Raw genomic sequence first — 24,945 nt, 5'->3', positions numbered from 1 at the left:
GTGTGGTGTGATTTTTAACTTTGTACACCCCAGTCCAACACCGGCATCTCCAAATTCTGATGATTGATGTCAGTGTAGGTTTAATGTTTATTTCTTTTTTTTAAAAGAGTATCCCACCCAGACCTATCTCCCTCATGCACCTAACACTGTAGGCAATTTAGCACAGTCAGTTCACCTGACCTGCACATCCTTGGACTGTGGGAGGAAACTGACACAGAGTCACCCAAAGCTGGAATTGAACCGGAGTTCCCAGCGTTGTGAAGCAGCAGTGCGAACACCGTTTAATGTTTATTCTCTCCTTCCTTCCTTGACCATTGGTGATACATTTACCAAATTAATCACTTCCCTGACTCTCGGTGACGTCAGGCCGGAGGACTCTCCCTGCTCCTCCAGTATCCCGGCGGCCGCTGCGACAGTGAAGCGGAGGGCGTCAGGCGGCGGATTGAGGGTAAGGGAGCGGCTTGGGGCCCGGGGCCCGGGGCCCGGGGCGGGATACAGGCCTTAGCCAAAACACCGGCAACTAGAACGGGGAGATACAAGAGGAGGCCCGAGATTCAGGGACAGACAGGCAACAGAGAGAGAAATCCAGGCCTTAGGGTAACTACCCCTGACCCCCCGACAGTGCGGCACTCCCTCGGCACTGACCCTCCGACAGTGCGGCGCCCCCTCAGCACTGACCCTCCGACAGTGCCCGCTCCCTCAGCACTGACCCTCCAACAGTGCGGCGCTCCCTCAGCACTGTCCCCAGCACATAACTCTTCTCCTCACTCCCCCAACACACACGCACGCTTTCACTCTCTCACTCTCCCACACACACACAGTGTGGCGCTCCTTTTTGGTGTGTGTATATATACAGTCCTGCGTATTGATACTCAAAGTAACATAAGGTGAGAATTACTAACCACTTTCCTTGTGCATTATTCTTGACAAAATTTTAATTGTTCATAAACTAGCCTATTGTTATCTGAAGGACTGTTCACCCAAAGCCCCTGCCATTCTGCCTGCCCCAATTCTCCCAAACAGCTTGAACGTTCTTCTCATTTTAACTGTGTACCATATTGTCTCATTTATATATGATATGTTTCTGTAGTGTGCAAAGACTGTTACTCTCGATGTGCATTTCGTGTCAATCTGTAAGCAATAGAAGGCGCTGCTCCAACTGTGCAGGGGTGTGCTGAGGTGCTATCTCAAGCACAGGGTCCAGTTCTGCTATGACCCACCTCAAGCATAGGTCCCATTCCACGTAATCCCTCTTCGAGCTCAGGTGGATTTCTGCTTGGACCCACTTTAATCGCAGGGTATAATTTCATTTGGACAGACCTCAAGCACGTGTCCTGGTTCCCGCTCAAACCCACCTGAGGCATAGGGTACCATTGTTGTGGTTCTGTTCGCCGAGCTGGAAGTTTTTGCTGCAAATGTTTCGTTCCCTGGCTAGGGAACATCATCAGTACTATTGGAGCCTCCTGTGAAGCGCTGCTTTGATGTTTCTTCCGGTATTTATAGTGGTTTGTTCTTGCCGCTTCCGGGTGTCAGTTTCAGCTGTAGTAGTTTGTATGTGGGGTCCAGGTTGATGTGTCTGTTGATGGATCTTCTTGCCGTTTCCGGGTGTCAGTTTCAGCTGTAGTGGTTTGTATATGGGGTCCAGGTCTATGTGTCTGTTAATGGAGTTTGTGGATGAATGCCATGCCTCTAGGAATTCCCTGGCTGTTCTCTGTCTGGCTTGTCCTATGATGGTAGTGTTTTCCCAGTCAAATTCATGTTCCTGGTTGTCTGAGTGTACACTCAGACAACCAGGAACATGAATTTGACTAACACTCAGACAACCAGGAACATGAATTTGACTTACACTCAGACAACCAGGAACATGAATTTGACTGGGAAAACACTACCAACATAGGACAAGCCAGACAGAGAACAGCCAGGGAATTCCTAGAGGCATGGCATTCATCCACAAACTCCATTAACAGACACATAGACCTGGACCCCATATACAAACCACTACAGCTGAAACTGACACCCGGAAACGGCAAGAAGATCCATCAACAGGCACATCAACCTGGACCCCACATACAAACTACTACAGCTGAAACTGACACCCGGAAGCGGCAAGAACAAACCACTATAAATACCGGAAGAAACATCAAAGCAGCGCTTCACACGAGGCTCCAATAGCACTGATGATGTTCCCTAGCCAGGGAATGAAACGTTTGCAGCAAAAACTTCCAGCTCGGCGAACAGAACCACAACAACGGACACCCGAGCTACAAATCTTCAACCAGACTTTAAATAGGGTACCATACTTGGTCAGTGAGATATAAGGGTGAGATTACAAAGTTAAAACAGCAGTGAGGAGCTGCTTTGCTGATTCCCACATCAGAGTCTGAATTAAAGATAAAGATTTGAGAGAGTTAAACTTTTGTTTTATGACTCGTGTCTCTAATTTGTGACACTACTATTGCATCAGGAGTAAATCTGAATCATTCATGTAAAATTCATGAATGGGATGAAGGCATGCATTTTGCGATAATAATGTTCTTAGATATTTTTAATCGACCTGCTCAAACATGTTATGATACACATCTAGAACAGATGGGACTTGAACCGAGGACTTCTGCTTGAATGGTAGGGCCACAACTACTGTAATTCATTCAGAGATGGAGCGTTGGAGTGTAAAGCTATGGAATTACCAATGGTGCCATAATAGAAATCTTTAGGATATTTCCAGATAAATTAACAATATCTTGCACTTCACCAGCGTGTGTACGCTGCCCAATCTACGGGAGTGCGAACTGATAAAATTTATGGGTGGCACAGTGGTTAGCACTGCTGCCTCACAAACGCCAGAGACCCGGGTTCAATTCCCGACTCAGGCGACTGACTGTGTGGAGTTTGCACGTTCTCTCCGTGTCTGCGTGTGTTTCCTCCGGGTGCTCCAGTTTCCTCCCACAGCCCAAAGATGTGCAGGTCAGGTGAATTGACCATGCTAAATTGCCCATAGTGTTAGGTAAAGGGGTAAATGTAGGGGTATGGGTGGGTTGCGCTTCAGCAGGTTGGTGTGGACTTGTTGGGCCGAAGGGCCTGTTTCCACACTGTAAGTAATCTAATCTAATCTAATCTAATACAACCTTAAGGAGGTATTGAGGAGGTGAGAGATGGAGTTTAATTTTAGATAAATGTGTGGTGATGCATTTTGGAAAGGCAAATCAGAGCAGGACTTATACCCTTAATAGTAAGGTCCTGGGAGTGTAGCTGAACAAAGAAAGCTTGGAGTGCAGGTTCACAGTTCCTTGAAAGTCGAGTCGCAGGTTGGTAGGACAATGAAGGCATTTGGTATGCTTTATTTTATTGGGCTGAGCATGGAGTTTAGGAGTTGGGAGGTCATGTTGCAGCTTAACAGGACATTGGTTAGGCCACTTTCGGAATATTGTGTGCAGTTTTGGTCTCCCTCCTATAGGAAGGATTCAAAGTTTGTGCGAAGATTTGTAGCTCGGGTGCTTGTTGTAGTGGTTCTGTTCGCCGAGCTGGAAGTTTTGGTTGCAAACGTTTCGTCCCCTGGCTAGGAGACATCATCAGTGCTCTGGAGCCTCCTGCGAAGCGCTTCTTTGATGTTTCTTCCGGTATTTATAGTGGTCTGTCCTTGCCGCTTCCGGGTGTCAGTTTCAGCTGTCCGCTGTAGTGATTAGTATATTGGGTCCAGGTCGATGTGTCTGTTGATGGAGTTTGTGGATGAATGCCATGCCTCTAGGAATTCCCTGGCTGTTCTCTGTCTGGCTTGCCCTATGATAGTAGTGTTTTCCCAGTCGAATTCATGTTGCTTGTTGTCTGAGTGTGTGGCTACTAGGGATAGCTGATCGTGTCGTTTCGTGGCTAGTTAGTGTTCATGTATGCGGATTGTTAGCTGTCTTCCTGTTTGTCCTATATAGTGTTTTGTGCAGTCCTTGCATGATATTTTATAAACTACATTAGTTTTGCTCATGTTGGGTATTGGCTCCTTTGTTCTAGTAAGTTGTTGTCTGAGCGTGGCTGTTGGTTTGTGTGCCGTTATGAGTCCTAGGGGTCGCAGTAGTCTGGCTGTCAGTTCTGAAACGCTCCTGATGTGTGGTAGTGTGGCTAGTCCTTTTGGTTGTGGCATGTCCTCGTTCCGTGGTCTATCTCTTAGGCATCTGTTGATAAAGTTGCGCGGGTATCCGTTTTTGGCGAATACCTTGTATAGGTGTTCCTCTTCCTCTTTTCGCAGTTCTGGTGTACTGCAGTGTGTTGTAGCTCTTTTGAATAGTGTCCTGATGCAGCTTTGTTTGTGTGTGTTGGGGTGGTTACTTTCATAGTTTAGGACTTGGTCTGTGTGTGTTGTTTTCCTGTGTACCTTTGTGGTGAATTCTCCGTTCGGTGTTCTCTGTACTATCACGTCTAGGAATGGGAGTTGGCTATCCTTTTCCTCTTCTCTCGTGAATCGGATGCCTGTGAGTGTGGCGTTGATGATCCGGTGTGTTTTTTCTATTTCCGTGTTTTTGATGATTACGAAAGTGTCATCGACATATCTGACCCAAAGTTTGGGTTGAATTTGTGGTAGGGCTGTTTGTTCTAACCTTTGCATAACTGCCTCTACTATGAGTCCCGAGATTGGTGATCCCATGGGTGTTCCGTTGATTTGTTCATATATCTGATTGTTGAATGTAAAGTGTGTAGTGAGGCATAAGTCCAGTAGTTTAAGTATGCTGTCTTTGTTGATAGGTTCCGCCTCCTGGTTTCTGTTATGTATGTCCAGTAGGTTGGCTATTGTTTCTCTGGCTAGGGTTTTGTCAATCGAAGTGAACAGTGCCGTCACGTTGAATGAGATCATGGTTTCTTCTTTGTCTATGTGTGTATTCCTGATGGCGTCCAAGAATTCCTGTGTTGATTGTATGGAGTGTTTGGATCCGCTGACCAGGTGTTTCAGTTTCTGTTGTAGTTCTTTGGCCAGTTTGTATGCTGGTGTCCCTGGTAGTGATACTATGGGTCTGAGTGGGATGTCTGGTTTGTGTACTTTGGGTAGTCCATAGAATCTGGGGGTGTTGTTGCTTTCCGGTTTCATTCTTCGTAGGTCCGCTTTGGTTATCTGTCCATTTTTTTGTAGATTCCTTAGAGTGTTGTTTATTCTATTGGTGAGTTGTGGTGTGGGGTCCGAATCCTTCATTTGGTAGGTGTTGGTGTCTGCTAGTAGGTGTTGTGCTTTTTTGATGTAGTCTGATTTATCTAGGATGACAGTCATTCTGCCTTTATCCGCATACATGAACACCAACTAGCCACGAAACGACACGACCAGCTATCCCTAGTAGCCACACACTCAGACAACAAGCAACATGAATTCGACTGGGAAAACACTACTATCATAGGGCAAGCCAGACAGAGAACAGCCAGGGAATTCCTAGAGGCATGGCATTCATCCACAAACTCCATCGACAGACACATCGACCTGGACCCAATATACCAATCACTACAGCGGACAGCTGAAACTGACACCCGGAAGCGGCAAGGACAGACCACTATAAATGCCGGAAGAAACATCAAAGAAGCGCTTTGCAGGAGGCTCCACAGCACTGATGATGTCTCCTAGCCAGGGGACGAAACGTTTGCAACCAAAACTTTCAGCTCGGCGAACAGAACCACTATAGGAAGGATGTTGTGAAACTTGAAAGGGTTCAGAAAAGATTTACAAGGGTTGGAGGATTTGAGCTAAAGGGAGAGGCTTAACAGGCTGGGGTTGCTTTCCCTGGAGCATCAGAGGCTGAGAGATGAACTCATCGTTGTTTATAAAATCATGGAGGACATGGATAGGGTAAATAGACAAGGTCTTCTTCCTGAGTTGGGGGAGTCCAGAACTAGAGGGCATAGGTTTATGGTGAGAGGGGAAAGATAGAAAAGGGACCTAAGGGCCAACTTTTTTACGGAGAACATGGTGCATGTATGGAATGAGCTGCCAGAGGAAGAGCTGGAGGCTGGTACAATTACAACATTTAAAAGGCATCTGGATGGGTATATGAATAGGAAGGGTTTGGTTGGATATGGGCCAATTGCTGGCAACTGAGACTAGATTAGGTTAGGATGTCTGGTTGGCGTGGACAAGTTGGACCAAAAGGTCTGTTTTCGTGCTGTACGTCTCTGACTCTGAGGTGACCAAAGGTTTGGTCAAAGTTTTTGTGGTTGAAGAGGAATATGGAGAAGCTTAAGAGACAAGGTTTCTTCCCAGTGTTGGTGAGTCCAGAACTCAAGGACGTAAGTTTAATGTGAGAGGGGAAACATTTTAAAAGCGAGCTAAGGGGCAACATTTTCACACAGAGGGTGGTGTGTGTGTGTGGAATGAATTACTAGAGGAAGCGGTGGAGGCTGGTACAATTGTAACATTTAAAAGGCATTTGGATAGGTATATGAATGGAATGGTTTAGAGGGATATGGGCCAAGTGCTGACAAATGGGACTAGATTAGGTTAGGATATCTGGTCGGCATGGACAAGTTGGACTGAAGGATTTGTTTCCTTGCTGTACATCTCTATGACTCTATAAGGCTCAGGTGGAGGAATAGATGGCTTCCAGTGTTTTCCTGCATTTAATGGATGTGGTGGTCATTGCCAAGATTCAAGCCATCTAAACCACTGCCTTGAGTATAACTCTATTTTGACAGAGCATTTCAGGGGCTGAGTGTACAATCACGTATATGATCCACACTGACTAAGCACACTGCATTTCTTGGTGAATACATCTGTGTCTTTTTAATTAATATTGACAAGGTGGTGGTCATGATCACTGATATTAATCTTCTATTTCAGTCATTGAATTTAAATCCTCTGGCTGCTGGGGGATGAGTTGTGAACCCGCGTTGTTAGATTGTTGACCAGGGCTCTACATTTCTTGTTTGATAGTATCACCACTACTATTGTTTGTCAGTGGTGGCATGTTAAAGTCAAGGATTATTGAGAGACCAGAATTAGAACAGCAAGAAAATTTCAAAGCATTGTTGGTGTTGAGATTTCGGAGCTAAGGCTGAGTGTGATCATGCAGGGATTTGAAATTAAGGATAACACTTTTAATATTGAGGTGTTGTCAGACTGGGAGCCAATATAGTCAGTGAACGCAGCATAAATGAGACTTAGAGTTTGGAGATTTTGGTTGAGCTCAGTGATTGAGGGGACTTGGCAGTGAATGCTATTATCAGTAGGTTAATAATCCAGATAAGCAGGTTAATGCTTTGGGGACAGCGGCTAAAGTTCAACTAGGGCATCTAATGGGATTTGAGTTCAGTTCATAAGTTTGAAATTGAAACCGCGACCATGAAATTCTCATAAATTGTTGTAAATATCCATCTGGTATACTGAATTGGGGGGAATTGGTGGGGGCAGCAGCAGTGATCGCCTAGTGGTATTATCACTGGACAGTTCATCCAGAGACACAGGTAATGTCCTGGGAACCAGGGTTTGAATCCTGCCATTGTAGATGGTGGAATTCGAATTCAGTAAAAATCTGGAATTAATGATGACCATGAATTCATTGTCAATTGTTGGAAAAACCCATTCGGTTCGCTCATGTCCTCTAGGGAAGGGTAATAAATGCTGGCCTAGCTATTGACGTCTTCATCTCATGATTAAATTTTAAAAAAATCTGTTTTTATCTGGTCTGACCTTCATCTAATTCCATAGTCCTCTGAAATGCCTCACAAACCACTCAGTTCAAGGGGTGGGCAAAAGTGAGAGCTTTGCCAGCAGAGTGCTGATCTTGTGAAAGCTTTTTCAAAAAGGGAGATGGGTGCCAACCAGGAGAAGACTATTGGAATATTCAAACTGTGGTAATGAAGGCTTGGGGGAGAGTTTCAGCAGCAGACGAATATAGGTAGAATTGGAGTTAGTGTCAAAAAAATTATTGAGTTGGAAGCTCAGCTCAGGGCCTGGTTTAACTTTCAACAATGGTTTTAAGGAGTGGAGTGAGGGATATGTAATCACTTCACTTTGAGAACATATATAGATGTAGCAGTCAGGCAGCATTTTTCATTGTTCACAATCTTCTGAATGACCTCTACACAATTGTAAAAGCAACACAAAACTTGAAATAAAAAGAGAGAAGATAATGAAAGGGGGAAATATTGAAAGAGCATAGTGCTGTGCGATTTCTGATTCTGTTGCTTTTAGGTTGAACTGGAACTTTGTAAGTAGATCTTCCTCAGGATCTGTCCTAGAAGCTTATAAAATGGATTTCAATGCAGTAATCCCAGTTACAGTTTTCTTATCTGGTTGGTTCTACATTATTCCACTTCACCTTTACTTTTCACGGCTACCCACCAGTTATCTTGTTCCTTTTTGTTAGCTTGATTCCGCAGTTAAATATTTTTCCCGCTGTAGGATTTGAACTGTTGGTGGTGGAAGAGGAAGAAACTAGCTATTCAGGGAAGGTACGACCAAGTCAAAACAATATATTTCCCGCATTAAGCACAGAAATTAAGCATTTCCTTGGTAGGCAACAAAGGTTGAAAATAAGACTCGAAGCATTTTCAAAAAGGAGTTAGAATCCCTACAATATGGAAATGGGTCATTTGGACCACCCAAACATTCCTGAACGCTATGGGCTATTTAGCATGGCTAACTCATCTAACCCGCACATCTCTGGACTGTGGGAGGAAACTGGAACACCCAGAGGAAACCCACGCAGACACGGGGAGAATGTGCAAACTCCACACGTCAATCACCCGAGGCTGGAATCGAACCCAGTTTCCTCATGCTGTGAGGCATCAATGCAAACTATTGAGCCATCGTGCTGTTAGATATAGTCCTCAGGGCTAAAGGGATCAAAGAGCATCTGGAGAATTCAGGCGCCAGGTACTGAGTTGGATGATCAGCCATGATTTTCGTTTTGTTCATTCATGGGATGTGGTTGTCTCTGGTAAAGCCAGCATTTATTTTCTATCCATAATTGCTTTCAGGAACGAGGTGGTGAACTGTTTTCTTCGGCTTTTGCAGTCTTTGGGGCGTAGGGTCACCCACAAGACTTTTAGGGAGGGAGTTTCCGATCAGGTGGAGTCAAAACCATAGGATGTTCGATTGTTTGCTGTCAGGTGGAATGAGTTTGAGCAACATGGGGAAGGAGTCAAGGATCTGGTGCTGGAAAAGCACAGCAGATCAGGCTGCATTTATGAGGAGTAGGAGAATTGACGCTTCGAGCAAAAACCCTTCATGAGGAACAAGGGGAAGGAGCTTTGATTGATCCATTAGTCCTTGAAATTTTCTGCATTCTTTATATTGGAGTCAAGTGAGAGAAAATGATGGATTTTCATCATGGATTGGACAGTGGATCTAAAGTAGAATATCACTTTGTGAGCAGTCGGATGTTTATGATATCAACTCATTTATAGGTTAATGCCCCAGGACTGCATCGAAAGACAAAACAAATTTATTGTGCAATCCTGCACCACATGCCTTGGATCAATATCATTCTCTAATAGCATTTTTATTTGTCTTTACAGACCTGACACAATGTTCAGAGGACTGTAAAACAAGAAAAGTGTCCCAAAAGAGTTTGTGAGCAAGAACATCCAAAGTATTCAGTGCCAATGCAGCAACACAGGCGACAGCCAGAACTAGTGGAAGGAAATCTTCCTGTCTTTGTATTTCCAACAGAATTGATATTTTATGCAGATGATCAGTCAACACACAAACAAGTGTTGACTCTTTACAACCCGTACGAGTTTGCCTTAAAATTCAAAGGTACGTCTGCAATTTCACATTGACTTAGAGTAAATGATTTTCAGTGGTAAAGCTCCTTTCAGCGGTAAATGTTTCCCTTTTTGTCTTTTCAGTTTTGTGCACAGCCCCAAACAAATATGTTGTTGTTGATGCTGCAGGTGCGGTGAAGCCTCAGTGCTGTGTCGACATGTAAGTGAAGAATGGCTGTCAACTGAATCTGTTACAATATTGGAAAACTGGGCGAGATATGCTTTGTCTTTAACTCCAGCTTATTGACTCTAGCATGTCTCAAATGTATGGCACTCCCTCAGCATTGACCCTTTGACAGTGTCTCATTCCCTCAGCGCTGACCCTCGTAAAGCGCGGGGCTCCCTCAGCGCTGACCCTCGTAAAGCGCGTAGCTCCCTCAGCGCTGACCCTTGTAAAGCGCGGGGCTCCCTCAGTGCTGCTTCCATACTCCATCAAATTGAATAACCTGTTTCCCCTTTAAGATTGATATGAGGAGGAATTTTATCTTTTGAGAAAAATTGTTTTAAATTCTCTGCCTCGGTGAGCTGTGAAGGATGCATCATTGAGTGTATTGAAAGCTGAGTGAAGCAGGCTGTTGATCTACCAGAGAGTCAAGAATTATAGGGGTTCAGGCCACCATCAAATTAACCATGATCTTATGGATGGTGAGAGCAGGTTTGAAAGGCTGATTGCATTTCTTACTTTCTGACAATCTCGATGATCTGCCCAGGTAGCAGAATGGAGCGGGAACTGTATACCCTTTGCCTCACTAAAGTTTGCTGACTGATTGGCAGGCATGTAACTTTTTTTGAGTTGTGTGTGTTCCCATACTTTCTTTTCTGTTAAATTGCCCACATTCATCCCCTCTCAACTTTTCTGTTGCTCTGACCTTTCATTAACTATAGAATTGCTTGCAGCGTACTGTTGGATTGCCTCCAACGTGCTGTATTCTGTAAACAAGAATCCACACAAAATTCCACCTCCTGTGTCTTAACTCTCCTAAAGTCCTGTTCCACTATTGCCCCTGTTTTTGCTGCCTTACATGGGCTCCTGTCACATAACAGCTTGATTTTACAATTCCCATCTTTGTTTTCAAGTCACTCCATGTCATCACCCCTCCCTATCTCTGTAATGTACCCCAACCCACAATCCTCTGAGACACCTGCAATCCTTTCATTCTGGCCTTTTATGCACCCCCAGTTTTATCCAGTCGACTGTTGCGGCTGTGCCTTCAGCTGCCTGAGCTATAAATACTTTGCTTCAGAAAGCAGGGGAGCGTATTTTTGAGACGGGTATTTTGATTCTTGTGGGACATGGGAGTCAAGGGTATTGGTGTAGATGGGAATCTGGAATCCAAAACACAGTCGACGTTATTGAATGGTAGTAAAGGCTCAAGGGGCCAAAGGATCTATGTCTGTTTCTAGTTCTACATGTGTATGTTTAAGATGTGCGTTAAAGCCTAACTCTTTGGCCAAATGTTTGGTCACTTGACCTCATAATTCCTTAAATGGCTTGGTGATATATGTTACCATACAATGCAACTGTGAAATTGCTGCTTCCTGCTTTTCTCCATTGTAATTTCTAAACCAGGAAATCGCAAAATTAAAAGAGCACTGTGAGTATTCTACGAAGTTGAAGCTTTTAATTTGCAGTTGACCCCAGAGTAGAACTGAGTAGGTTAGGTTTATTTTCACTAGAAAAAAGGAGATTGAGGGGGACCCGATTGAGGTTTTACAAAATCATGAAGAGTATAGACAGGGTGGATAGAGACAATTTTTTTTCCCCAGGGTGAAGGATTCAATAACGAAAGGTCATGCTTTCAAGGTGAGAGCTGGAAAGTTTAAGGGGAGTGTATGCGGCAAGTACTTCACACAGAGGGTGGTGGCAGTTTGGAATGTGTTGCCAGCAGAGGTGGTAGAGGCAGGCATGGTAGATTCATTTAAGATGCGTCTGGACAGATGCATGAGTAGGTGGGGAGCAGAGGGATACAGATGCTTAGGAATTGACCGACAGGTTTAGACAGTAGATTTGGATCGGCTCAGGCTTGAACGGCCAAAGGGCCTGTTCTTGGGCTGTAAATTTTTTGTTCTTTGTTCTTTATGGGGTGCTCAGGTCCTCTGGATAAAGGTGAGGTTATTCACTTTGGTAGGAAAAACAAATGCAGATTATTATCTGAATGGCGGTGGTGCAACAAGACCTTGGTGTCTTTGTACATCAGTAACTGAAAGTTAGCATGCAGGTGCAGTAGCAATGAAGAAGGCAAATGCTATGTTGGCCTTCATTATGAGAGGATTCGAGTACAGGAGCAGGGATCACTTGCTGCAATTGAACAGATCTTTCATGAGACCACACCTGGAGTATTGCATGCAGTTTTGAACTCCTAACCTGAGGGAGGATGTTGTGGTTGTGGAGGGATTGCAACAAAGCTTTACCAAATTGATTCCTGGGATGGCAGGACCAACAAATGATGAGAGAATGGATCGATTAGGACTATATTCACTGGAGTTCAGAAGGATGACGAGGAATCTCATTGAAACCTGTAACATTCCAACGGGCCTAACAAGATCAATGCAGGAAAGATGTTCTCCGTGATCGGGGTATCCCAAATTAGAGGTCACAATATTAGGGTATGGGTTAGGCCATTTAGAACAGAGGTGAGAAATTTCTTTACCCAGAGAGTGGTGAGCCTGTGGAAGTCTTTGCCATGGAAAACTGTTGAGGCCAAAACTTTCAAGAAGGATGCAGGTATGGTTCTTAGTGCTGAGGGGATCATAGGATATGAGAAGGAAATAAACAGGGTACTGAGTTGGACAATCAGCCATGATCCTATTGAATTGTGGAGTAGGCTCAAAGGGCCAAATGGAAAACTATTGTTCCTATTTTCTACGTTTCTGTTTGTATCCTGTAGTAGCAATTGGCTGTTTTACTCGATGAAAAGTAGGAACTATTTTTTTTCTCTCTCCCATTTCCAGCGTCATTCGCCATCGAGATGTGCGACCATGCCACTATGGAATCATAGACAAGTTTCGGCTGCAAGTGTCTGAACAAAGCCAGCGGAAAGCACTGGGTAAAAAAGAGGTGATTTCTGTTCTCCTCCCGTCAACAAAGGAGCAACAACAGAAGGAGGAGGAGGACAAACACATCAAAGAACATCTTGCAGAAGCTGTGTTTTTTGAACAGACCTCATTCCAGCAGGGTAGGTAGATTTTACTGTCACTACTCCTGTCAACATTTTAAGCTATGCCATGGGAGAGATTAAAGTGAATAATTAAATGCAGGATGATCACATGATGGAGAAAGGACTAGAAGTTCATATTGATAGTGTGAGATGAAAATGGTTAGCAGGAGAACCAGGTAGATCGTTCAGAAAATAATTTAATGAAATAAGACAGGTGATCTGCAGGTGCAGGTAGCTATCGGGTAGCAATAACAAGTACCTTCCTCAAAACAGGACAGAGCTAGGCATTAAATATCCTTCATTACAAGATGTTTGGAGAAGAAAGGAGGAGGAGAATGTTAGTGTTGGATAGATCCAAGTCTAAAACTGTTTGGATAGTTAAGAGAGTGTAGAGGTAATGTGTAAGATGTAGTCTATAAATCACCTAATAGGGGCAAATTTACTGAGCAATCCAAAAACTGAACAGTAGTTATATTGAGGGATCTCTATTATTTCTACTACAGACTGGAATGTAAAGAACAGAGTTCCTAGAGTGTGTACAGAAGAATTTCCGATAGCGTTATGTGTCCAGTTCAATGAGAAAGGGAATGAGATGTGACAGATTGGTCAAGTGGCAGTCAGGGAATATTTAGGAGACCATGACTTTAGCACATTGTTGAGGTTAACCGTGGAAAAGGATGAAGAAATTTGGAGTGAACCAGCTTCACTGGATTGCGAATGAATCTGGCCATGGTAAACTGGAATCAAATGTTGTATTGTTGAATGAAACTGCAGCAAGCCATGGGCTGCCTTTAAAGAGGAGATCATTTGGATGCCATTGAGATATATTGCCATTTTTTTAAAAAAAAGGCAGGCTGAACAACTCCAGCGCTCCTTTTAATTAGATTAGATTAGATTAGACTTACAGTGTGGAAACAGGCCCTTCGGCCCAACAAGTCCACACCGACCCGCCGAAGCGAAACCCACCCATACTCCTACATTTACCCCTTACCTAACACTACGGGCAATTTAGCATGGCCAATTCACCTGACCCGCACATCTTTGGACTGTGGGAGGAAACCGGAGCACCCGGAGGAAACCCACGCAGACACGGGGAGAACGTGCAAACTCCACACAGTCAGTCGCCTGAGTCGGGAATTGAACCCGGGTCATTGGCGCTGTGAGGCAGCAGTGCTAACCACTGTGCCACCGTGCCGCCCAATTACGAAAGAGGTAGAGAGGAAGATGAAGCAGAGTAAGGCTGCATATGACAATGTTAGATTGGTAGCAAAAGTGAAAAGTTGGCTAAACTCAAAGTTCAAAAAGGAAATAAAAGAAGCAAGTGAAATTAAGATCCTGGCAGACAATAAAGGAGAATTCAGAAGTCTTCCATAAGCATAAAAATAGTGAAAAGGTGCAGGAATAGTGTGTCCAATTTAGTTCCCTTTTGAGTCTCAACTCATCTCCAAACTCAGAGACCTAGGACTCTGCTCCCCCTCTGCATCTCAACTTCCTGGCCCACAGACCGCAATCAATAACGATAGGTGACAACCCCTCCACAATAATTCTCAACACCAGTGCCCGCAAGGCTGCATACTCAACCCCTTACTATACTCGTTATGCACTACACCTGTGGGGCCAAATTCAGCTCTAACTCCATTTACAAATTTTCTGATGACACCATCATAATGGGTCAGATCTCAAAGTACGACGAGACAAGAGTACAATAAAGAGGTAGACAGCTATGTGGCATGCTATAAGGAAAACAATCTCTCCTTCAATGTCAGCAAAACAAAGGAGCTGGTCATCAGTTTCAGGAAATGGAGGAGGAGACATCCCTGGCTGTATTGGTCGTGCTGAGATGGATGTAGTCAAGAGCTTCAAGTTCCAAGGAGTAAATGTCACCAACAATCTATCCTGGTCCATCCACATCGATGCTACAGCCAAGAAAGCACATCAATGCCTTTACTTCCCCAGAAGGCTAAGGAAAGCCGGCACATCTGCAAGGACATATCAATTTTAGTAGATGCACCGTTAGAAAGCATCCAATTCGAATGCATCACAGCATAGTACAGCAACTGCTCTGCCCAAGATTGCAAGAAATTAGGAAGTTGTGAACGCAGACCAGTCCATCACGCAAACCAGCTTTCCTTCCATTGACTCTGTCTACACTTGCTGCTGCCTTGGCAAAGCAGCAGCATAATCAACATCTTCCCATCCTGGTTATGCTGCCTTTCACCCTCTTTCATCCGGTTGAATGTACAAACGTTTGAAACACGTACAGTTTCAAGAATGGATCCTTCCCTACTGTTATCAAACCATCACATGGAGGCAGGGAACATGGATGAGATATGAGTTTACAACTTAGTAAATAAGGACAAAGATACAGTAAAATCATAGTGAAAGAGAGGATAATTAAGACACGGGGCGATCTAAATTTTGGTAAAGACAAAGTACAAGCATTGTTGGCTGTGCTTAAAGTTGATATTTGATTTATTATTGTCACGCACTAAGGTACAGTGAAAAATATAGTATTGCTTACTAACCAGGCAATTCATGCATACTTTACACAAGTGCATCAGGGTAATAGAACAGAATGTAGTGTTACAGCTACAGAGAAGGTTTAATATATAAGGCTTCAAATTCTGATGGGAAGGATGAGGGCACCAGAGGCTGGGAGCACCACTGGCAAATTCTCCTCCTTGCCACATAGCTTCCTGACTTGGAACTGTATTGCTGTGCTTTTGCAGTCACTAAGTCAAAATCTAATTCTAACACTTCCTAACAGTGTGGGTGTATATCGACATTGGATGGACTTGCAGCAGTTCAAGAAGGCAGCCAGTTAGGGATGTGAAATAAATATTGGCCTAGCTGCTGATATCGACATCCTGTACTCCTCCTATTAACTTGACTTTCTCAGAAGTTTAACTAGCTATTAGTCATTCAGTAGTCAGGCACGTTTCTTGACCCTTCTAACCAGCATATAGAATATCAACTGAACTCTGCTTTAAAGTGATGTTTCCTGCAGTAGACTTATTCTAATTTAATTAAATGCTGGACTGAAAAAGGATAGATGGGTGTACTTTCTAGATGGTATGAAGTTAAATACAATGGATGTGCCAAGAGACTTGGGGGTTCAGGTACATTGATATTTAAAATGCCAGTGACAGGTACAAAAAGTAATCAAGAAAACTAACGGAGTGTTGGCCTTTACAGAGGAACCTCAATTATCTGAATATCAATAATCCAAATTTTGGATTGTTCGAAGAAGATCTCAAGGTCCCGATATAAACGTTACATCAAAGAGCTGTTTCAACACTGATCATGTCTTTCATTTGCAATGATTAAAAATGAACTCTGCTAACTGAAATGCAGCTGAGAACAGTTCTGGACATCGATGGGAGCCCAGGCACCATCTCCAAATGACTGACCGCCTGTCTTATCGTTCTCTCTTGCCCCAGACTTTCCCTGGAGTTCTACACAGCCCCCCCCCCTTCCCCAGATAATCTCTCCAACATTGTCCTGTATAGGGCAAATGTGGCACCTGTCAAAAAGTTGCAGTAATAAGTTGTGTGCTATTGTGAGACTCACCCCCCCAACAAAAAAAGGCAGCAGCGATCTTGCTGGTGGTATCCAGTCCAGCTGTGCCGGTGAAGGGGGTGGATGGGTGGGTTTCACTGGAGCTGGCCAGGGCACCCGGGTCGGAAGGGGTTGGGGGTGCAGACAAGGAGCTGTGTTGAACAGGGTTAGGTGGGTGGGGGTGGGGGGCGGGGGGAGCTGGCTTGGATGAGGTTAGATGGACGGACTGGGGGGGTGAAGTATGAGGGGCGGGGCCTCACTCGCAGTGTGCTGCTGCCTCGTCTCCTGAACGGGGAATGAACTAGGCCAGTGCTTTGTCAATCCCATTGAACTAATTTTGGGGGGGGTTTCAGCAATGCTGCAGGTTCCTGACACACACATGTGTGCACCTGCTCAGAAACAAACCCTGAGACAGAGGGCGGGAGCAAGGCCGGCAAAGCAAGGGAGAAGGAAACTTGAGAAAACTCCGAGCCCCAGAGGAGAGGCATTGAATCAATTAACCGAATAATCAATTATCTGATCGAAATAATGGCCACCCCCCCACCCCACCCCCTGTCTCGTTTGGATAATTGAGGTTCCCCTGTATATCCAGAGGACTCGAGTTTAAGGGCACAGATGTTATGCTGCAACTATACAAAACAATGATTAGCCACACTTGGAGTATGTGAGCAGATCTGTGCACAGGATATATTGACTTTAGAGGCAGTGCAATGTAGGTTTACAAGAATGATACCTGGAGTTTAGGATTTAAATTATGAGGAGAGATTATGCAAATTAGGCCTGTTTTCTCTTGAGTTTAAAGGATTAAAGGTGATCTGATCAATGTATAGAAGATAGTAAAAGGAAAAGACAGGGAAGATAAAAATAAACTGGTTGGATATTTTAGAACGAGTGGGCATAGCCTACAAAGTAGGGCCAGACTGTTCAGGAGAGATGTTAGGAAGCATCTGTATATACGAAGGGTGGTCGAGGTTTGGAACTCTGTTCTACAAACTGCAGTTGATGCTCGATCAGTAGTTAATTTTCAATCCTTGATAAATAAATTTTTTGTTAACTAAATGTATTAAAGGATATGGGCACAAGTCACAGGCCACGAATCAGCTGCGATCTCATTGAATGGCAGAACAGACCTGAGGGGTTGAATGGCTTACTCCTGTTCTTGTGTTCCTGTGAAACACTGCTGTGCACCCGCAACTGCTGGCTCCCTGTTTCTAACTTCTTCTGTAAAAATGTAATAGCCTTTGTGACAAAGTCATTGCTGTTTCAAAGCAAAATACTCCAGATGCTAAAAATCTAAAATGAAAAGAATGCTGAAGAAACTCAGTAGATCAGGCAACGTTTTGGAAGCTAACATTTCAAATCCAATATGACTGTTTGGAACTATTACCATTTGACTCTTGACAGGAACTGACTGCCCACACTAAGTGAGTACTGTCCTCAGTTGATGTGAAGTTTCAGTGGTTTCATCTCCCCCTGTGGGTGCAGATGCAGTGGCACTCAGCTGTCTCGAGCTTCCCACAGCTGAGTTTCTAAGAGCTGTTTGACCATAAGCGACAGACTAGGAATTGAACTTGGGCCTAGCCCTTGCATGACGATGCCTTGTGTGCAGCAGCCTTTGAATAGGGATGAGAAATAACAAGTGTATTTCTATTTCTGCTAGCTCATGGCATCTATCAGCATCTGCTAGGATTTTTCTGTTGAGCATTGTGCAGTTAAGTGGCTTTTTGCTGCATAAACACAGCATTCAAATAAAAAAACAGTGGTGACTTTAAACATTGGGTTTGTGGAAATAACTGTTTATCTTCGGCACGAGTACATACGCAACCATTACAGACCTGACCAGATTCTCTACAGAGAAAATCAAGATCCTAGCATGAAATTGATGTTTTACCTCCTGTGTTTCTGCTGTATAGTTTGATGATTTTGTATATCGCTCAATCATCTAATTGATTTTCAGAATCCAGAACTGCCTCTTCGGGACCGAGTTTACTTACAGTCTTCCTGGGAATCATCTGTATCATAGCATTAATGTTACCAACACTTGGGGAAGCAGAATCTCTGGTGCCTGTTTACCTCCACTTAAGTGTCAATCAGAAATTAGTCGCTGCTTATGTTTTAGGTAAGTACATTAACCAAAGCATAGTAAATGAAATCAAGTGCTGACTGATGCTGAAACAGTGTTTAAAGTCACAGATTCAATCTAAAGATTCTTCTATATCAACGGTTCAACACCCCCATGCCTCTCGCAACCCCCACCCACCCCGCCCATCTCCATTTTGCCTTCAGTGTAGCAGCCAGCATAGATCCCCCTCTGTTTCAATTATTGTGGAACTCTGGCACCACTTGTTTTGTATTTCCAGGAACACAATAAGTGTTGCTTTCATTTCTCTATATAATTAAACTTGGGAAGCAATGTTACACCAGAAGATTCTTAGTTCCATCTAGGAGTGTTCTTGAAAATGATTCTCTGATACTTTAAATTCTACAAACCTGCAACACTGAGTATTATTGTTCACGAGCTTTACTGTTTGCACAATTAGTGCAATTGTTGGATGTTTGCCTTTCATGACACGATCATAAAATTTTCCAGTGCGCACAGACCATTTGATCCTTCACCATTTTACATGTCCTGCTATGAAAGCAATATGCTTAAAAACACTGGAATTTCCTACAAAATTTTGGCAAAACAGCAATTTCATTAATTTCATCATTAAAGATGGTATTAGTTCTCCCTAAGTGTTTGCTATAATCATTGTTGTCTCAATTATGCCATTACAACCTTTTTCCAAAATTCTCCCTCACTAGGAAACATCAACTCTCAACGTAGTCAGAGAATTCAGGGGTGAAAGAGAAGGAAATATAATATTAATTGAAATGTTATTTGAAGCAGAGACTCTATCAACAGGTATTGGACATGGATTAGAGGTGGTGCAGAGCACAGTGTGTTTGGAACACTTGCATTCAGACGCAGAGCTAGCTCTGGCAGGTGGAGTTGTAGATCATGTAAGGTTTTTGTTCTCCACCTCCACTGTAACTTTGCGAGACATTCTCATTCTCTTCCTACTTTAGAGACTTCAGTACTTCGTATATGAAGGTGACAACCTGTTTCTGTCCACAGTTATTTAATATAAGATCTGCATCAAGTAATAGAAATGGAGAGATGTTCAACAGTTTGCATTCTAAATCATTGCACAATTTGACAGATAAAGTAAGGGAACGTCAACCTTTAGAAGTTCCACCAATGAGCTGCGAGGTATGAGGGTCTTTATCATCATTTAGGTGTCAGACATCTGCCTTTGCCCCAAAAGAACAGGCCCTGTGGTTTTTCTCCAGTCACCAATGTCACACTAGTTCATTTGTGAGTTACACTATGAAAGCAAATATTCTGTTTGAGTTTGTTCAGTGATACATTGACAGTTTGTCTTAGTTTTTGGAACTTGAGATTGTTCACGTTTGCCTTTGTATCTGAGAGAACAAGCAAAGACCTCCTTAATTAATCAATAAAAACCGAAAATGCTGAAGAAATTCAGATCCACCAGTATATGTTGAGAGGAAACAAAGTTAATGTTTCAGATCAGTGACCCTTCTTCGGAACTGAAGAATGATGCAATAAGAATAGGTTTTGAACATTCCAAGGGGCAGCGGAAAGACAAATGGGAAACTAATAGGTCGAAGATTAAATGACCAAAAGCTTTGTGGTAATGGATGAAATAGCAGTCATCCACTGTGCGTTTAGGTTGTGGTGAATGAGAGAGCACATTGTAAGCAATAAACTTAATTGAAAGATTTCTCACTTAAGTCACTGTTTCACCAGAAAGACATGTTTGTGGCCTCGAATGGAGAAAAGGTAAAAGGATGGATGTTGCATCTCATGTGGTGCATAGAATAGTGCGATTGGAAAAGAAGAGGGTGTTGGAGTAACTGAGGAGTGGTCCACTGTGTCATGGAGTAAACAGTGTTTTTAATGTGCTGAAATGGGAGGGAGGCGAAGATATGCTTTGTGATTATATGGTTAGTGGAAATCACGGGTTGATCCCTAAAACACAGCTGAAGGGATGGAAAATGGAGACCGGGGAAATCTGTCATGGATCAGTAAGCCTGGGAAAGGGATGAGAGCAGAGAGGTCCATGATTTACATAGAAACATAAAAGATAGGAGCAGAAGAGGCCATTCGGCCATTCTTGATTGCTCCACCATTCAACACAATCATGGCTGATTGTCCAACTCAATAGACTAATCCTGCTTTCTCTCCATAATCTTTGATCCCATTCACCTAAGTGCTATATCTAGTTGCCCTTTAAGTATATTCAATGTTTTGGCATTAACTACTTCTTGTGGTAATGAATTCCACAGACTCATCACTCTTTGGGTGAAGAAATGTCTCCTCATCTTGGTCCTAAGTGGTCCACCTTGAATCCTCTGACTGTGGGCTTCAGGTCTGGACACATCCACCATTAGGAACATCTTCCCTGCATCTACCCTATCTAGTCTTGTTAGAATTTTATAGGTCTCTGTGAGATCCCCCTCCTCATTCATCTGAACTCCAGCAAAAACAATCCTGACCTAGTTAATCTCTCCTCATACATCAGTCCCACCATCCCCGGAATCAGCCCGGTAAACCTTTGCTGCACTCTCCAGAGAGAGCAACAGCACCTTCCCTCAGAAAAGAAGACCAAAACTGCACACAATATTCTAGGTGTGGCCTCACCAAGGCCCTGTAGTGGAGCCTGTCGACCGAGGTGGATGTGAATCCTTATTTGTGGGAAAAGGAATACGTGTTGGTGTGATTGTAATGGAAAGCACATGACTGAGAAACTGGGGAAAATGGAATGGTGTCTTTACATGAAGTGCAAGTGTAGTCAGGATCACTGTGGGAATACTGAACATTATGAGTAGAAAGCCAATGCCCAGAAATGAAGAAAGGGAAGACAAGATTCTGAGGTGGACCAACTGAAGGCAAGGGAAGGTTGGAAATTTGAAAGAAAAATGTAAATGAAATTTTTCAGGTCATGGTGTGAATAGGAGGTGGAACTGGTGCAGACACAGACACCTTGCTCTGACAGGGCTTTCAATCTCTTCCATTTGTTTTTCGAAACACACCTGCTTTCTTTGCTCATTATTTTAAATTTATGGCGCTCTCATTCTTTTCTCTTTTACGAGCAGGAACACCTTCTCCAAATTTTTAATAATAGAATTCAATGATGAGCAAATTTAAAGGCTTTCTATCATAAAGAATGAAGCATTTGAAATAAGTTAGGTGAAGTGATAGCACAAATTAAGGTAAATAGATATGATTTTGTAGCCATTTGTGAAAACATGGTTGTAAGGAGATCAGAACTAGGAACTTAACATTCAGGATATTTGACCTTTCAGAAAAACAGAGGGATGCAAAAGGTGTTAGTGTAGCGCTGTTAAAAAGAGGTGAAATAAGGTCAGTGGTGAGAGATCTAGACTTTGATGATGTGCAGTCCATTTGAGTGAAGTTTTTTAAAAAAAACAGCAAGGGAAAGAAGACGGTGGTAGGAGTAGTGTGCAGAACCCATGCTGTGGGGGAAAGGCTTTGAATCAACAAATAATAGGAGCATGTAAAAAGAATAGAGAACAATTATGGATGACTTCAATCTTCATGTTGTTTGGGGTTAGTCAATTTGGAAAGTGTAATGCATTAAGGAGAGTTTCCCAGAGCAATGTCAAGCTAACCATGAAGCAGGTGTCCTGGATCTAATGATAGGTAATGGGACAGATTTAATAACTAAATTTTGAGTGTAAGATGTCTGAGGAAGTAGTGATCATAACATGATAGAATTTAATATTTAGGTAGAGAGTGAGAAACTTGTCAGAAACAACTGGGCTGATAGTTTAGCAGGGAAGACAGTAAGCAAGCACTGGCAGACAGAGGAAGGAGTGAAGGGCAAGTGATATGGCATCTGACGTGGATCTGTTGGTCCAATAGGCAAATTGGAGAGGGTCAAGAGTAGTGGGGAGGCTGGAGCTGATTAATGCCATGACCAGCTTTTCAAAGCAGATATTTTGCATCAATCTTTATAGTGGAGGATACTTTGTTCCATTAATAAAGAATATGGGGGGAGGATTTAAGTGCCACCACCATCACTGGAGAAGTACATTCAAGAAACTAATGGGGCTAAAGGCAAATAGCTGTTCCAGAGTTTTCAACAAGGTAACTGTCAAAAGATTGTTATAAGGAATGAGCTGACAGTATTGAAGGTAGTATATTGGGATGGATAGAGAACTGGCTGATCGACAGGGAACAGTGAGGATAAGGGCTTCTTTTTCAGGTTGGTGACGTGTTACCAATGGAGTTCCACAGAGATGAGTGTTGGGACTGCAGCTGTTCACAACATGTGTTAATGGCTTGGAGGAAAGAATTGAATGCACTGCAGCCAAATTTGCAGCAAACACAAATAGGTGGAAAGGCAGATTGCAAAAGGGAAGCAAATCGTTTATGGTTCTGAGGAAGGGTCAACTCTGATTTCTCTCCACAGATGCCAGACCTGCTGAGCTTTTCCAACAATTTCGATTTTTGTTCAGAGATATTGACAAATCATGTATGTGAACAAAAGGTTGGCAAATGGAGTACAGCCAGTGCTAATATGTAATGCAATAGTTCCGTTCTCATGGCTAAAGAGAATACAAATATCTCTGTCAAGACCCAGCAATCCCCACCTTTTCCTGTTGTAACTATCTTGGGTAGATCTCATCAGGCCTGATAGAATTCGCTACATTAATATTTTTCAACGCCACCACTGCCTTAATATCAACATGCCCCAGAATATCAACATATCCCTCCCTAAAACTTGCTATCATGCATGTCTTTTGGGAATACTGATTAAAAATAATTGTTAAGAATCTCAACCACTTCTTCTGGCTCTATGCATAAATTCCCTCCTTTGTCCTTGAGTAAACCCACCTATTTTGCTGTTTGTGCTGTTGCTCCTAATATGCATATATAAAATGCTTTGGAAATCTCCTTAATCCAACTTGTCAAGGACTTTTTATAAGCCCCTTTAACCTGCCTAATCCCTTGTTTAAGTTTTTTCCTGCTTCCTTTATATTCCTCAAAGGCCTTGATTGATTTAGTTTCCTAAATCTTACATAAGCTTCCTTTTTCTTTTTAATTAAACTTTCAATATCTCTCCTCATCCAAAGTTCCTGAATCTTGCCATTTTAATTTTTCAGCTTCACAGAATGCTGGTCCTGAAATCTGAACAACTGGCCTTTAAAAGTCTCCCATGTGTGAAATATGCATGCACCCTCAAACAGCTGCCTTCTATTCTAATTTCTCCAGTTCTTACTGAAGACTATTGTAATTAGCCTTCCCCAAGATGGAGCATACTGCCAAATGTTGTCTTGTTCTTTCTCCGTAACTATCTTAAAACTTATAGAATTAAGATCACTGTCTCAAAATGCTCCCCATCTGAAATTTTGATCACCTGGCCAGGTTCATTCCCCAGTACAAGGTTTAGTACCAACCCTTCTCAAGTTGGGCTATCTATGTATTGTTTCACTAGGTGATGGCTGAGTGGTATTATTGCTGGACTATTAATCCAGAAATTTAGCTAATGTTCTGGGTTCAAATCCTGCAGAATTTGAATTCATTTTTTATAAAAATGTGAAATTAAGAATCTACCAATGACCATGAATCATTGTCGATTGTTGTAAAAGCCCATCGGGTTTACTAACATCCTTCAGGGAAGGAAATCTGCCATCCTCATGTGGACTGGCCTACATGTGACAGCAATGTGATTGACTCTCAATTGTCCTTTGAAATGGCCGAGTAAGCCATTCAATTGTACCAATCGCTACAAAATCTCAAAGAAATGAAACCGGACATGTCATCTGGCATCAACCTGGGCATTGGAAAAGATAACAGCAGAAACAGCCCTGTGGACTCTGCAAAGCCTTCCTTTCTAACATCTAGGGGCTAGTGCCAAAATTGGAAGAGCTGTTTCACAGACGAGCCCAGCAGCAGCCTGACATAATAATACTTAGGGACTCGCACCTAAAAGATAATGTCCCAGACGCCACCATCACCATCCCTGGATGTGTCCTGTCTTATTGACGGGATAGACCCAGCAGAGGTGGCAGCACAGTGGAATACAATTGGCAGGAAGTTTCCCTAGGAACCTCAACGTTGACTCCAGACCCCATGAAGAAGGATACTGGCCATATGCTGGCATGTGGGACTAGATAAATTTAGGATATCTGGTCAGCATGGATGAATTGGACTGAACGGTCTGTTTCCATATTGTACGACTCTGTTGACTGTAAATCCCGTGGCTTTAGGTTAAACGCAGGCAAGGAAACTTGCTGATTACACGTACTGTCTGTCCTTGGCTGATGAATCGGTACTTCCCCATTTTGGTGAAAGTGAGGATTGTAGATGCTGGAGATTAGAGTCGAGAGTATGATGCTGGAAAAGCACAGCAGGTCAGGCAGCATACGAGGAGAAGAAAAATCGACATCTCTGCAAAGGAAG

At 43.1% G+C, this 24,945-nt stretch overlaps 1 protein-coding gene across 3 annotated transcripts in view; it reads left to right on the top strand.

The window, feature by feature from the left end:
- Window positions 1-371: 371 nt before the first annotated feature.
- The window catches only part of mospd1 (motile sperm domain containing 1), a 41,729-nt gene continuing 17,155 nt past the window's right edge, over window positions 372-24,945 (top strand). The window contains exons 1-5 of one of the 3 annotated variants that reach the window (XM_060832369.1): window positions 372-448; window positions 9,484-9,724; window positions 9,817-9,892; window positions 12,685-12,908; window positions 18,406-18,567. In XM_060832369.1, coding sequence (XP_060688352.1) covers window positions 9,571-9,724; window positions 9,817-9,892; window positions 12,685-12,908; window positions 18,406-18,567 — 616 coding nt within the window. In that variant the 5' untranslated portion in view covers window positions 372-448; window positions 9,484-9,570. The other 2 variants (XM_060832367.1, XM_060832370.1) reach the window with 2 other exon arrangements.

This window comes from Hemiscyllium ocellatum, chromosome 11 (genome assembly GCF_020745735.1).
Source record: "Hemiscyllium ocellatum isolate sHemOce1 chromosome 11, sHemOce1.pat.X.cur, whole genome shotgun sequence".
NCBI lineage: Eukaryota > Metazoa > Chordata > Chondrichthyes > Orectolobiformes > Hemiscylliidae > Hemiscyllium > Hemiscyllium ocellatum.
The sequence above is the reverse complement of the archived record's forward strand: the minus strand, read 5'-3'. Positions and strand labels throughout refer to the sequence as shown.